Source organism: Camelina sativa, chromosome 9 (genome assembly GCF_030686135.1).
Source record: "Camelina sativa cultivar CO46 ecotype springtype chromosome 9, ASM3068613v1".
Taxonomy (NCBI): domain Eukaryota; kingdom Viridiplantae; phylum Streptophyta; class Magnoliopsida; order Brassicales; family Brassicaceae; genus Camelina; species Camelina sativa.
The window spans coordinates 10,402,124-10,418,790 of record NC_141888.1 but is presented as its reverse complement, the minus strand read 5'-3'; the positions used below and the strand labels follow the sequence as shown (position 1 = coordinate 10,418,790).

The window sequence follows — 16,667 nt, the reverse complement described above, 5'->3', positions numbered from 1 at the left end:
TGTTAATTATTTTACCAAATTAGCATATTTTTTTAGTTTATAATTTTTCCTTGTCTTTTTATGTAGTTTATAATAATTAATAGAATTTTAATTTTTTTGGTAATTTTTCATTAAATAAAAAATAAACCAAATTATATGGGGGGTTTTCAACATATTTAATGTGACATTTTATAATTGGATTTTTGGTTTAGGAAATTTGTTAATGTTACTATAATTATGAGTATTGTAAACTTTTGTTATGGAAAATATGTTGTATATCATTTAAATTTGAGAGATTCTAGCATCCATAAAAAATAGTTTTAGAGATTTAAAGGGTTAAAACTTTAATGGGTAGAGTTGTTTTTGGAAAAATCGGAATGTATAGATGTTGTTAAGATTTTATGGCAATAAATGTAACAAATGTTGGTCAATTTAAGAAAGTTTAGTATTTGAGTTTCTCGGCAATGTTATTTATGGAATTATTTTAGCGGTTAATGTTGTAATAAAAAATTAAATAAGTAAAACTTAAAGGGCATAAACCAAAATGTACTTCAAAAATGTTAATATAGATGGTCTACCAATTTGAAGTTGTGTACTTCCCTTTTATTAAAAAGGAGAATTCTAAATCTATATAAGCTATCAAATAATTAATCCATATAACCTATCAAATAATTAATTTTAGTTATAATCTATGTTAATATTATATGGTCTACCAGTTTGAAGTTGTGTACTTCCTTTTATTAAAATGGGGATTTTTGTAATATGGGAAAATCTACTTAAATTAAAAGAACAGATAAAGTGGACATGGACAGAGCAAAAAGTGGAGTCTTGGTCAGAGCAAGTCGCCTAATCGATTAACAGACATAATTTGGGCATATGGCAACGTAGAGGTCTCTAGTCGTCTAGATTATGCCATATTATGAATGTAAAAGATCAATATTGCCTCAGCAAAAACTGATGGAGAATTTTTTTTTTTTTTTTGTTTTAGTTTACATTTATGAATGATACGTTTTCCACAGACAAAATTTCTTTATATCTATCTTAATATTTTTAAAGTACATTTTTGTGCATTTTTATTGGTTGGGTTTTATAACCCGATTTAATGATTCAGATTTTCATTAGTTATAGTAATTTTTCTATATATGATTATTAATCGATATCTTAATATTTCTAATTTCTATCATTAACGATAAATATGATATTTATTAAATATCTTAATATTCATCAAGATTATAATCATTTAATCATCTAAAATCAAAATTTAATAATATATATTAAAATTTAATAAAATTACTTATTCAGTTATTCTTAATAAATTATAATAACTTCAAATTCAACATCTATTTATTTAATAACTGATACTGTCAATGTTTGTAAATACAATGAAATATATATAAAACTTTAATATTTTATTAAAAAATAATGAGTATCAATTAATTTATAATTGTATATAAAAATAAACAAAATATTATTCTGTGGTATACGACAGGGTCAATCCTAGTTTATACTATTCTTTTTAATCTGTAGGATATTGAAAGCTAATGTAAAATCCAAGTATAGTTTTTTTTTGTTAACTCGGGAAAGGATATTCCACGGGTAAGGTCCCCCATGTTTGCAAATGGGCCGTAAGCAATGGGTCTATACCCATGTGGCCAAAGGGATAAATCTAGCAATTCTGCGCTTGGGGAAAATCGATCCCTGGCCTGGACTGAAACGACCGACATTTTTTTTTTTTTTAAATAATAAATAATAAATATATAACATAATATAATAATAAACTACAACTAGTGGTCCCATATCCACTAGCCACCTAACCACAATCACAATCATCAGCGGAAAACATTATCAATATCCAATAAATATAAATAGCCAATATTAATTCCAATCACAAACTAATGATCCAAACAACATCCAAAGAACCAGCAATCCTAAACAACATTCTAGGACTCCACTCTAGCAACCTAACAGAGGCCAGACAACCAAACGAACCACTAGAACATCCTCCTCTTCATCGCCCTAATTCCACGGTCACACTTTGCCTTTACCTGCACCACAAACACATATTGCAATGCATGAGTTTTTAATAAACACTCAGTAAGGCAATCCTCCCATCTACTGGGATATACACACAAGCAATAGAGACATCTCTAACCATCAACCATCAACCAACAATCATCAATCAACAATCAACAAGCCAAACAACACATAAACAAGCAGATTAGAAAAAATCTCCAGCTTAGATAAGCCATGGTCCTGCACTTACCTTAACAAGTGATTCACAAAACTAAATACAACCAAATGAGAGGCTTTCCAATATCCAAGAACAACCAAACTTGTTCCTACAACCAATCACAACAACAAACAAAGATTGTAAACAAACTGCCAGAAAAAATAGAAAAGAACAACCTCACAAGTGAAACCACGAAATCAAAACGAACCGTTAACTTTCTAATCCCTCCGGTGAAACGCAAGGTATATACGTCCAGAAGCTTCCCACAAAATTTCAGCACGATCGGATTATAGATGAAACCGCAATCGTCCCCGTAACACCCGCTGGTCTCAATCTGCGAATGAGAAGAAATGTGTAACGACCCGGAACCTCGGTAGGAGATAGTCGAGAAATCCGAGTCGAGATAGTCGAGAAATCTGAGTCGAGATAGTCGAGATAGTCGAGAAATCCGAGTCGAGATAGTCGAGAAATCCAAGTCGAGATAGTCGAGAAATCCGAGTCAAGATAGTCGAGAAATCCGAGTCGAGATAGTCGAGAAATCCAAGTCGAGAAAGTCGAGGACTCAGAGTCAAGAAAGTCGAGGACTCAGTATCGAGGATTTTGTCGAGGGTTTGTCGAGGGTTGCCGATACTCATCGACGGTAGAATCCGACAGTTATGGGGATTGGGCGATGGAAATGGAGAGTTCGAAACTACTGAAGTAGTGAACAGACGTTCGAACTGGGGAAATGGAATCCCAAGTTTAAAGTAATCAGATCATTCAGGCTTGCAAGTTTCTGGATGAAAATTGGTTCGGTCGAACAGGTTTGTAAATTGCCGAGAAATGGGATGGGAGGTTTCGGTACTTAGTCCGAGAGACAGTCCGAGTAAAATAGGAATGAAAGTCCTAGTGATAGTGATAGTGATAGTGATAGTATAGTGATAGTAATAGTGAAGTGATAGTAACAGTTAAGTGCACTATCCGGAAATGGTTGCATCGGCGATCGATGGACCGGGCCGATGGACGAGGTGGTATGGTTTGGCCGGTGGGCCGATAATAAACTAAAAGGACTCGATATCTCGCGGAGATTTAAGCCGACTCACGGGAAAGGAAACCCGAGAGAAATGGAAACTCGCGGTAATGGAAAGGTAATCGGATAAGGACAGATGCGAGAATTATGGGAAGTTATGGGCGGTGAGACTTATCGTTCCAAGGAAACTTAGGGCGATTCGTGGATCCTATATAAGGGATAAAACCCTTAGGAATTTCTCTAGTTCCGCATAAGAATCCAAGAGCCGCCGCAAGAGAGAAAGAGGAGAGTTTCTGTCGAGCTTAAACCGAGAGAGATCCTAAGTCTAGAGTCGAGAAGAACGGTAAGTGTTCTTCCACCTTGATCCGTCGATGGTTATGGTTATGGTTATGGGATATATCTTGGATACTAATGGTATCGATCTGTCCGTGTAGAAGCGGGGATCAGATCCAAGCATAGAAACCGAGAGATCAACACCTTAGGTCGATACCGAAGGTGAGTGCGTGACTGTGGCCGAGTTCCATGGTTGATTCTCTTGACCCGTGGTTTATTTAGTCTTGTTAATTGCTTGTCTTATGGTTATGGTTTCTATTGCAATATGAATGATGGTTGGTCTAAGAGATTTAGGCGACTATCCATGGTATTTGATTGACTTGCATGACTTGATTGGAATATTCCCTGTGTTAGATTGAGATCATTGAACTGACCCTAGTGAGATGGTATGACCGCTCCACTAAGTAAACTTTGTTTGCTTACGCCTCCTTTTATGGACGCAGGAAAGGACAGGTTCGATGATCGGGATTATAGTGGCTGACCAGCTCGTGTGACGGAGGCAAGGGAGGAAGGAGGATGGTGGCTTTGGGTAGAAATATTCATGGCTTTATTTTTATTTAGTTTTCGTTATTTCCATGCATGGGACAAGTTGTTATTTCGTTGAATTGAACCTCATAATATTTTTAATAAATTCGCAAGTTTAAGTTAAGTTCACCTGTTATTCATACTTGTTGTTATACTCGTTTAATATGCGCATAGAATTCGTCGGCCTTAGAAAAATTTTTATCGGTCTGTTTAAGTCTGAGTATGGTTTCTAGGGTCGGGGTCTTACAAAACGCCCCACGAAAATGCCAATATCTCCTAGAATATTAATCCAAATTCACTTCTGTAAAGAGGCGAGTGTACGAAAATCTCTTAGCTACAACCCTACCAAAAATCAATACCTTTCAAAACGATTTGACCCGTCGGATCTTCCTTCTCCCAAACCCTGACAGTTCTGTTTCTCTCTTAACACTAAGGAAAAAGCTTGATCTCCTTCTCTTTCTCCTTTACACTCAATAACCAAGAGTTATGTCTCTTTCTCTCCCTCTCTCTGATGAAAATGACGACAAAAGCACCAAAAGGAGAGAGGAGGTGTCGAAAATTAGAAGGAGAAATAAGGGTTTTTGGTTTAATTTGATTAAACCAGGATTTAATTAAACCAAAATTAATTAAACTCCACTCTTTTGGTTTACTCAACATAACCCAAACTCTATTTCCGGAACACGGATGTTACATGGACCAACAGGACGACTCTTCCTTCCAAGCTAGAACCAATAGGTTGAGTAATTAAATAGATAAGAGTGAATATTATTGTGAACATAGAGATTTAGGGGAATGGTTCTCTCTTGTTATTGATCTATTCCATATGATACAATATATATATAGGGATACAATATTAGGGTTTAGGTTTTATACCAATACTAATGGGCCATATAATGGGCATCCACAAAATACATAATATTATTCATAACACTCCCCCTTGGATGACCATTGTAAAAATGTAGTTCCAAATGCGCATGTGAGATACTGCCTCATTAAAAACCTTACTAGGAAAACCGAGTGGGAAAAACCATGGTGAAGGGAAAAAGACTGCAGCGTGCTTTTACTCTCCCTCATAAATACATCACTTGAAATCTTCGAGATGACTGATCCAATATGATGAAGTAGCTTCTTGGAAGTAGTGGTTGGGAACGTGTTGATAAATGGTTCACCAAATCTTCACTTGAACAAATTTGTAAGACACGTACATCACCATTCTTCTACAGGTCATTTGTCTCGCAAGTCACTCTCTTTGATCTTTATCTTCGTTTCTCATGGTCTCATCAGTGTATGTTAGAGACTTTGAAGATGATAGTCTTTCACCATTGGAATCATAATATTTTTCTTTAGGTGTTTATCTTTCGCGTGTTCTTTGTTGTCTCGTTAAAAACCTTTCACGCAAAAACCCAATGGGATAAAAACCATGATAAGGGAAAAAGAGTACAACCACGCACATGATAAGGGAAAAAGAGTACAACCACGCACATGATCCGAAAACCAAATTTGGTGACTTTGGGATGGGTGTCGATCAACACCATGGGGAGTGTCGATCGACACCGGTTTTTCTGGTTCGACCAAATTGTTTTAATTCGTCGTTTTGGTTTGGTCTGGGTCGATTGAAGTGTCAAACCGACGTATTTGTAGAGAAAAATCGACCTAGGTCGTGAAAAGAGATTGTCTTGGCCGTTTTATGAGAAAAGAGAGAAGAGAGAGTGTTCTTGAAGGGATTAGGAGATTCTAAGCTGTTTTGGTGAGATCTGTTCCTGTTGAGTGGAGATCTTGTCCTAGGAACAAAGGAGAAGGCTTCTAAGGGTTAGATTCGTCGTTGTTGAGTCAGAATCTTTCTGCAAAAGAAGTGAGTGCATGACCAAGGCTTATCTAAGCCTGAGAATCCTTTGTATGCTTGATTTGCTGTGTTTTGTGGTGTTGTTCTTGCTTGTGGTGTTTGTGTTATGGTTACTATAGGTTCCTGAAGCTTCTGGGTGAGTTTGGAACGGATTGGAGATGATTGAAAACAGAGATTCGATGATCGGTTTCGAGCAGATCGTGTCTACGGGGTCGGTGTCGATCGACACCAAGTGGGTGTCGGTCGACACCATATTTGGGCCAGTGTCGATCGACACCAACTTGTGTGTTGCGATGTTTCCCGGTTTGTTGTGTTTATTTGTTGTTTGTTAAACATTGGAATCTCAGTTGCTTGTGTGTATAGCCCAGTAGATGGGAAAATTGCCTCACTAAGTATTTGTGATAATACTTATGCATCTCAATTGTTGTTTGTGGTGTGCAGGTTTGTGACGTGGAATCATGGCGATGAGGAGGAGGATGATCTAGGGTCTCAGTGTTGTGTTGTGTTATTGTTGTTGGAACCTTGTTAGAAGCATGTTAGGATGATGATTTTAATTGGTTATAATTGATATGGTATTTATATTTAAATTGGTGTTGGTTTGGTTTGTCTTCCGCTGTGCATGTTGATTTGTTGTTGGTTTATGGTTTGGGTTGTAATTAAATATTATGGGATATTTAATTATATTATTATTATTATTATAAAAAAAAACGGGTCGGATTGTTTCAGTATGTGAAATCTCTACCGGAGATCAGATAATATTTTGCACTTGTTCTTGTAATTTTCTTTTAACAAGAACCACTTGTAATTGCAGAAGAGACAAGAGACAAACACAATATTTTCTTTTAACGAGGTTCAGCAAATGTTTATGTCCTCTAACATTGTTGAAATAACTTCTTGAACAAAATTACAACTATTGTTCAATTTCGGATTTACAGAACTCTAAGATCTTCTCTTAGCTTGTTTCCGATCTATTTTCAACCCACAATGAGATCTCTAAGATCATCAACAATGATCTACACCCAGGATTGTCACCTAGAGATAATCTCTCACCTTTTTCTCCCCAAATGTGTTAAAAGGCTACAAGAAATTTTTCGCTTTTACGACGTTCTTGAGGCTATAAAATATAATCACTGTAAATAATACTTATGACAGTTTGAAAATCTTCTGAATAGACTGAATTAAGTCTTCCATTATAGTCAAACTCATAAGTGATCGAAAATAGTTGCTTCCACCATATGAGAGTACATTTCTCATAATCAATATCAAGTATTTATGAGAATCATTGTACTACTAAACGTACTTTATATCTTATAAAGATCTCCTTATATCACACTCATTTTACATTTTCAAGTGTAAGGACTACAAGTCTAAATATTATCTCTTTAAGAGACTTAGGGGGGTGTATTGAAACAATAATATTGGAGGATTTGATGGAATTTGGGAATTTTGAAATTTTGATAGATTTTAGGGAAGTTAATATGATTTATAGTAAAATTCTTTCAAATCCTACCTAAAACCATGAGATTTGGATTTCTGTATTTTTAACTAAACAAATCCTCTCAAATCCTCCAGAATCTCTAAAACTTATTAAAATCCAAATCCACAATCTGTTTTGAATAACAGTGGATTTTAAATTAGATTTTTAAATCATCAGTTCAATAACAGTAAATTTCACCAGACTTTTTAAAATCCATGATTGAATAACATAGGATTTGTAACTTTTACACAAATCACTTAAAATGTCAAGTTGAATACACCCCTTTAAACTATTTCATAGTTACTTCCTTAAATGATTAACCAATCATTCTTTGTATACACTTTTCAATAAAACTTTTTCTCTTAACCGTGATTTATGATCCTCGATTTTATCCATAACATAATCAACTACAACACTGCATGCAAATATATTTACAACGTCGATTTGCTTTTTGGTTCCTTTTCTTTCTAGACATGACTCAACTTGTTGACATTTCTTTTAATTATGATTCTCAGGTACCTAAATCTCTTTCTTATTCATGTCTACATCTCTTTTAGAGTTTCTTTATAACTCCTTGCTTCCTCGGTGCCATATTAATTCATGCTCCTTTTTTTTCCAAAGATGCTTATACTTGGAACCATAAGTCTATCACACTTCATGCGTGAAACAACCCGACCCATTTTTTTATAATAATAATAATATAACTAAATACCCCATAATATTTAATTAGAATCCAAACAATAAACCAACAACAAATCAACATGCACAACAGAAGACAAACCAAACCAACTCCAACTCAATATAAATACAATATCAATCATAAACAATATAAACCAGCAACCTAGCATACTTCTAACAAGGTTCCAACTAAGACCCTAGATCATCCTCCCCCTCATTGCCATGATTCCACGCTACACATTCATTACCTGCACCACAAACACAATGAGATGCGTGAGTATTACCAGAAATACCCAGTGAGGCGATCCTCCCATCTACGAGCTATACACACAAGCAAATCGAGAGTACAACCACAAATAAAACATAAAAAACTAGTCATTGAACAGGTCACCCAATAACACATTCACCATACCTACATATCATCACACAAAACAAGTCATACAACCCAATCGCTCAGATAAGCTCATGGTCACGCACTCACCTTAACAAGTGATTCACGAAAATAACTACAACCAAAAGAGAAACTCTCCAATATCCAATAACAACCAAACTCGCTCTGTTAACTTTCCAGTTCCTCCAGAGAAAAGCAAGGTCTAGACGTCCATAAGCTTCCCACAAAATTTCAGCACAATCAGATCTCAGATGAAACCGCAATCGATCTCAAAACACCCGCTGGTCTCAATCTGCGACTGAGAAAAAACACCCCACGAAACTGCTGATATCTCCTTTCGAAACGATTTGAGCAGTTGGATCCTCCTTCTCCCAAACCCTAGCGATTCTGTTTTCTCTCTTACTCTAAGGAAAAAGCTTGATCTCCTTCTCTTCCTCCTTTACACCAAATAACCAAGAGTTCTCTCTCTTTCTCTCCCTCTCTCTGATAACAATGTCGACAATAGCAAAAGAAATAGAGAGGAGGCGTGACTTATGTGGGAGATTAGGAGTTTTTGGTTTAATTAGATTAAACCAGGATTTAATTAAACCGATAATTAAACCGAAATTAATTAAAATCCACTCCTTTGGTTTATTCAACACAACCCAAAATATAATTCGGGAACACGGATGTTACAATGCGATCTTTAGACTTACTAGCAGTTGATCTTATCCTTCTCGGACATTAATAATAACTGGAGCACAGCTGGTATATGCGTGACTTTGTCACTATCATGTTCAGCAAATGCTTCTTGCATTTATTGTTTAACTTTGCAAATAAACTATCTTTTCCAATTTCTAGCGCACATTTCTTAGTACGAGGATCAAGATAATTTTTCCAATATATTTATTTTCCAGCTGTTTATTTCCTCCCCCTCATGTGGGAAAGACTGACTCACTGAAACAACAGTCTCTGCATCTCGAGACTCAAATTCTCGAGATATTCAATTTTCAAAAGAGATTCATATCCAACATTCTTTTAAATCCCATTTTATATCATTGTGGTGGAGCAACTCAGCTTGTATAACACATTTTAGATGGTATATATCTGGTTTCTGACCCAAACCATTTGTATTCGGGAGTACTCATGATTATTCGTTGGCCCGATGAATTTCTTGACATGTAGAGTCATTTATTGCAATTACTTAGCATGGTTTCACCACCATTGTCAATTAACCAAATACTCTCGCAAACTCAAGATTGCATATTGATAACAAACATATATAGTGGATGATCAGTCCACAATATCTCTTTGTATACGTACTAGAAAACTGACATTATCCAAATTCATGGGGTCGGTAAAACCCATGTAATCGGCTTGCTTTGTAAAGCAGCACACATAAGAAATAACTAGGAAATCTCTTAAGGTTCTCTAATGAATCTTTTCAAAAATTTCTGATTATTCTTTCGCATCATTACTGAACCGGAATGGCTTAACCGGTCATGCCAAACAGTGAGATTTTCACAAAGTATTTTATCTTCTAGATAATGCATGTAATCTCTAAAATACTTTTATTGTCTTGGGTAATAATACTTATGATTTCAAAGTATTTTCTTCGTTTATTTTCTCAACATGATTACTTTCCAAATCCTCAAGATTTGCTCTAGCATATGAGTGTTTAACTCATTTTGGGTGTGAACATAATCTTATATCTTTTCCATCACTTATGTATGTGGGATTCATTAATTCATCCCCTTGAGATGATGACACTTCATGTCTATCAATCTTTATTTGAATCCCACCCATTTAACTTTGAGACTAATTGGGAGATTATAACACATAATTATGAAATTATGTTCCATAGGCAATAGTATATATATACTCTTAATACTTTTTCTACTACTTATTATTGTAGTAGAATAGTGGAAATTGTCTCAAACTAACTTCTTTCATCATCATATAGAAATTGTCTCACACTAACTTCTTTCATCATCATATATATAGATGAGATAAGTGCTTCATGTACTTATTATTCACTTCTAGTGGAGAAACTAGTCGACGTTGAGCTCTGTATATCATATCCACATCATGGCCTTTTTAATAGCAACTTTCGTATCATTATTGTGGCTTTTTTTTTTTTATTGCTTTAAGTCATATTCACTTCAAGGAATAGACCAAGCCAATAGGATGTAATTCATGATTATTCATGAACATCTCATAATTTTACTAAGTCACAAACAAATTAATAATATTTTTTAAAAATATATTTTTCACTATATCATGTCTACATGACAACAATATATTTTTTGACCAGTAAAATATATATATTTCTAATATCTTTCCATCAGTGATATTATTTTATCTATATAATTTTGGTAATAATTAGAATCAAGTTGGTTTTTATATATTCTTTTAAAGAATTTTAGTCGTTTACTTTCTTTAGATTATTTTAAAGAACTAGAGAATTTTTATGATCATATACTTGGACTTAAACCTTCTCATAGAAGTGATGCAAAAAAAATATAATCAACTAGATAAGACCCGCGTTATTACGTGGGTAAAAATTATTAAAAATATTAAGAATAATTAAGTATTCGTATACATGTTTTTAGATTTTATCTTGTAACATTTTAATATTGAATATGAACCTCTCATATTTCATTTTAATACTCTCTCAGTTCCATTATATAAGAGTTTTAAGGCTTTTTTTGCTTCATTTTATAATATTTTCTCAAATTTCTATGTATAATTTTTATTAATATAAAAATTTATAACTATTTGAACTATGCAGTATATTTTTCTATTAGTTGAAGTTTTATAACTGACATAATATTTATTGTTTATTAATCTTTGCGCTTTTATACAAAAACTCTTATAGGATAGGGAGTACCATTTAAATATCTATACCATCATAATAAACCATATTTTAAGTTTAATTACACATTTCATCTTAATGCATATAACTAAATATTTTATATCAAACACAATTAATACACCATATCAAATCTGTATCTTAGTAAGAATTGAAAATCCAAATAAAAATTAACAAAAATATAATTTGCAAAAAAAACTGAATCAACATTATTTAAGATATATTTGTTATGTTTTTAGAGAATTTCTTACTAATGCCCCTTCTTTGATACTCCTTTTTAATAATACCCCTTCTGATGATCATTTTTAATTATACCCTTCCTTTATTTTTTAAAGACATGTTTGCCCTTGTTTTATAATTATACCTTCTTCGTCTTCGTCTCTTCTTCTCCGGAGACATCTCTCCTTCTCCGGTCGAATCTCTCCTCCGACGTTATCACTGTTTCTCCCATCGTCTTTGTCTTCGTCTCTTCTTCTCCGGAGACATCTCTCCTCTCCTCCGCCGTTATCACTATTTCTCCCGTCGTCTTAGTTCTCTTTTTAGTTCGTCGTCTCTTCTACCCCCTTCGTGTAAGTGTTTCTCCCATCGTATTGAGCAATTGAATTTTTAGGTCTTATAAAGCAAATCTTCTCCTCCGCCGTTATAAATTGAATTTTTTTAGGTCTTAATCACTTGCTCTTTTAGATCTGTTCGTGATAATAAAGTCCTTTTCTCCCATCGTGTAAGCTTGTTTCTGTTTTTTTTGTTTTGATTTCAATTTCAATTTTTTGTTATCTATTAGATTGTTTGTTTCGATTTCAAATTTGATGTCAGAATTTTTTTAGGTCTTAAGCACTTGCTCTTTTAGATCTGTTCGTGATAATAAAGTCCTTTATTAGATCTTTGGACATCTACTGTTATTCTTTGATATAGTTGTTTGGATCTTTCTTCTTTTAATGTAGTTTTATTGGTTTGTTTTCTCAGGATTTGTTTGGGTGTACAAATAATTGAATTGTATTCAGTATGTGGTTTGTGGAAGTTGAAAAACAACATTCATTGGGAATTTGAGATGGATAATGAAAGGGGAGCTTCTTTGATTAACATTGATGAGAATACTAGATTTAGTGAGTTGGTAAAGATTCTATTAGAAGATTTTTACATTGATATTCGGGCACAATGTTTAAAGCTTAGTTATACATTGCCTGCTAAGTCTGCTACTATAGGTAGTATTCCTATCTTTATTAGAAATGATAGGCAGCTTGAAGCTTTTAAACTCAAATATGCACAAAGTGGAGGAGTTCTTCATCTATGTGTTACTGTTGAGGATTTTTGTGAGACTGTAGAGCAGGTATTTTTAGTAAACTCATTTTCTTGTTCTTTCTAATATTGTTTTAGAAAAGTAACTGATTTGAGGAATGTTTCTTTTTCAGGGTCAACCTAGCTCTACTCCTTTTATTGAGAGTGTTACTGCTGTTACTCAGGTAACTTTCTACTTTAGAAATCCTTATAAAATTCTTTGAAAACACTTGTAAAACGTTTTCAATACTTTACAAATCCTTTCAAGATCAAACAAGCTCAAATCTGTTAGTTGGGAATGCTATTGATGTTTATACTCATACTCAGGTAACTTACAATGGTATAAATGTTTTAATTCCCTTTTCAACCCGTTTTAAAAACCTTTGAAAACAGTTGTAAACCTTATTAAATCCTCTGAAATCACTTGTAAAATCTTTTTTAAAAAACATTGATTTGTACTTTCAGGGTCAACCAATACCTAATCCATATGTCGAGAGTGTTCCTCCTGCTGCTTCTTCAAGTCAATATACTGGCACTTCTGATGATTTTACTGCTACTCATACTAAGGTAACTTACATTTAAACACTTTAAAAAAACCTTTTGAAAATGGTTGTAAACCTTATTAAATCCTTTGAAATAACTTGTAAAACCTTTTAAATAACCATTGATTTGTACTTTCAGGGTCAACCAATACCAAATCCATATGTCGAGGGTGTTCCTCGTTTTTATTGTTCTCCTGTTGCTTCTTCAAGTCAATATACTGGCAATTCTGATGATTTTACTTCTACTCATACTCAGGTAACTTACATTTAAACTTTAAAAAACCTTTTGAAAACGTTTACTTCTAAGCATCTGCAAAGACTTTGGCTGGTTTGGTTAGTAACCATTTTGCAGGAGGAAAGCTTCCTCTCAGACCCAAACAGCTCATGGAAATTTTTAGGAATGACCATGGAGTTGGTGTCTCGTACTCAAAAGCATGGAGAGCTCAAGAACATGCATTAGAACTTGCTAGGGGTATACCTGCTGATAGTTATGAGGTTTTACCGAGTTGGTTTCACATGATAGAAAAGAAGAATCCAGGTACTATCACTTACATCAAAGCTGATTCTGATAATAAGTTTAGATATGGTTTTCTGGCTTTTGGTACATCAATTAGAGCTTTTAAGTTGATGAGAAAAGTTATTTCTATTGATGGCGCCTATTTGAAATCAAAATACAAAGGGACTGTGCTTGCTGCATCAGCTCAGGATGGTAATTTTCAGTTGTATCCTATTGCTTTTGCCGTTGTTGATTCTGAGAATGATGCATCATAGGATTGGTTTTTGCGGTGTTTGAAGACTATTATTCCTGATGAAAAAGATCTAGTTTCCGTGTCTGATCGGGCTTCTTCAATTGCAACTGCGCTTTCAGTAAATTATGTACATGCTCATCATGGGATCTGCACTTTCCACTTGCAAAAGAACCTGGAAACACGATTTAGAGCTTCTGCTTCTCTTCTTCCAGTTGTTCATGATGCTTCAAGAGCTTACACTCAGTATGATTTTGATTATTTGTTCAGTCAAATTTCCAATGGTGATCCGGATCTTGGAGATTATCTTTGGCAAGCTGATATTAGGAAATGGTCACGTGCATATTCTCCTTCTAACCGGTACAACATCATGACATCTAATTGTGCTGAGTCCATTAACTCCAGGTTAAAAGAGACTCGTGAGTATCCAATTGTCTGCCTGTTTGATACAATCAGGTCTATTTTGACTAGGTGGTTTCATGAACGACGTGAGGAGAGCTGTCGACATCCATATGCTGTTACTCCAAAAGTTGGGAATAAGATGAATGAATCTTATAATAATACTACCCGCTGGCTTGAAGTTAGTCAAGTAAATGAAAATGTCTTCGAGGTTAAAGCAGCTTTAAAGACATATATGGTGAATTTGGACACAAGGAAATGCGCATGCTGTATGTTTGATATTGACAAATTCCCTTGTGCACATGGAATTGCTGCTGCCAAACATGTCAATCTCAATGAAAACATGTTTGTTGATGATTATCATTCCACTGAAAGGTTATAACTCTCTTCTTTAATAAGGTTTTTAAAAGTTTGCTAAAGTAACGGATCCGACAGGTTTTTACAATGTTTTAAAAGGTTCTAAAAGGTTTTATAAGTTATTTATAAGGTTTATAAACAGTTTAAAAAGGTTTTACAAGGTTTTTCAAAGGTTTATCAAAGTTCTATAAGTCTTATCTTCCTCTTTTTTTATTTTACAGATGACGTTTAGGATATTCAGAGAGCATTCACCCAGTAGGTGATATGGAGTATTGGGAGATTCCAGAGAGTGTTAGTAGTTCTATTCGGCCACCTTCTACTCATATACCTAGTGGCAGGCGAAAGAAAAAGAGAATAGCTAGTTCATGGGAGTATGGAAAGGCTAAGACAAATTCAAAACAATACAAATGCAGTAGGTGCGGTCAGTGTGGACACAACAAATCTAGTTGTGTAGCTGCTATCTAACTCTCTCTCTCTCTCTTTAATTCAACTTGAATTTGTTCTTTTTAATAAAATATTTTCAGTCTGTGGTGTTGTAAACTCCAATTTCTTAGAATTTTTTTCAGATTTATAATGATTTTATAATGATTTATAAATGATTATCTTGTAATGCCTTTTAAAATAGCAAGTCGTACTGTTTTAAAATTATTTACAAACAACTTGTAAAACCTTTTAAAACATGTTAAAAACCATATCTACTCTTGTAAAACCCTCCAACGATTAAAAACCATATATATATACTCTTGTAAAAAGCAAGTTGCCACACTCTCTCTCTCTTCCCCTTCCCCTTCCCCTTCCTCTTACTCTTCTTCATCTCTCTCTCTCTTCTCTCTCACTGCAAAAACCCTAAATTTCCTCTGATTTTAGAACAAGCTCAGACCCTAAATTTGACAAATTCGATCCGTCTCCTTCACTGCAAAACCCCTAAATTTCCTCTGATTTTAGGTCTGGGTATCTTCAGTCTCCTTCACTGCTTTGTAATCAAACACCAAGCAAAACCCTCCAACGATTTTAGATGATTTGAAGAGATAGAGACGATTTCGAATTTTGATTTTGAATCACTTAAGTTTTTTTTTTGGAAGACGATTGAAGGGGTAATATGCGAAGAGTCACTTCGAAACAGCGAAGGGGTAAGTTTTGAGGGGGTAAGATTTTAAGGGATAAGATTTCAAAGGGTTAATATATTGAAGGGGTATAACGCGAAGCGTCGCTTTGGTTCGGTTTTAATTAAGCGTTGAAGGGGTACTTTTTGTAAACCAAAGCGACGCTTCGCCTATTATATATACTTTTTGTCTCACGATAACTCCTTAATCATCTCTCAGATTCGAAAAATAAAACCTTTGTCTCCTAAATCATCTCCCAGATTCGAAAAATCTATTTACCTTCTTCCTTCAATCCGTCAGAAATGGCCCGTCGTTCTCCTTCAAGCCATATAAGGACTGATCTGAAATATCTGAACAGGGATTTTTCGCCAAACATCACAGCAGGTAAACATATACATCTTCAGATTAGATTTGTTTTACTGTTAAGGATAAAAGAGATTGAGTGTTTGCCTTTTTTTTAGTAACTGTTGATGACGACATTTTTCGTTGGGAGGCCACTCTAATCGGACCGGTGAACACCCCTTATGAAGGGGGAGTGTTTAAACTTAGGCTTAGTTTTCCACCTGATTACCCAAGAAGTCCCCCCAAGGTATCTATTTTTGATTATACTCCTTTTTATTTTAGCAAGCCTGTTTATTAGGACTCCTTTTTTTGCAGCAACTCAATAGTTTTTTAAATAAAATTTCTTGATAATGCAGTTTGTTTTCATCACAAGAATTTGCCACCCAAATGTATCAGATAGTGGAGGCATTTACCTAAAAGTTTTGAGGACCGACTGTTGGATCTTCATGCCGATTGTTAAGCTTTTCAAGGGATTAGTGGAGAAGTTGATTGAACCAGAGGTGAATGATGAGCAACAGACCATTGAATATTTGCCAACCTCTACAAATCTGATAGGAGAAGGATTGAAGCCATGGCTAGAGAGATGA

At 34.5% G+C, this 16,667-nt stretch overlaps 1 protein-coding gene and 1 pseudogene across 1 annotated transcript; both read left to right on the top strand.

The window, feature by feature from the left end:
• The first annotated feature begins 13,487 nt into the window (after nucleotides 1–13,487).
• Nucleotides 13,488–14,660, top strand: LOC147938031 (uncharacterized; annotated as a pseudogene).
• Nucleotides 14,661–16,040: 1,380 nt separating this feature from the next.
• On the top strand, nucleotides 16,041–16,667 carry LOC104715165 (uncharacterized). The gene is made up of 3 exons (XM_010432602.1): nucleotides 16,041–16,122; nucleotides 16,200–16,327; nucleotides 16,437–16,667. Exons 1-3 carry the CDS (start codon nucleotides 16,041–16,043, stop codon nucleotides 16,665–16,667), a joined length of 441 nt encoding a protein of 146 aa, XP_010430904.1.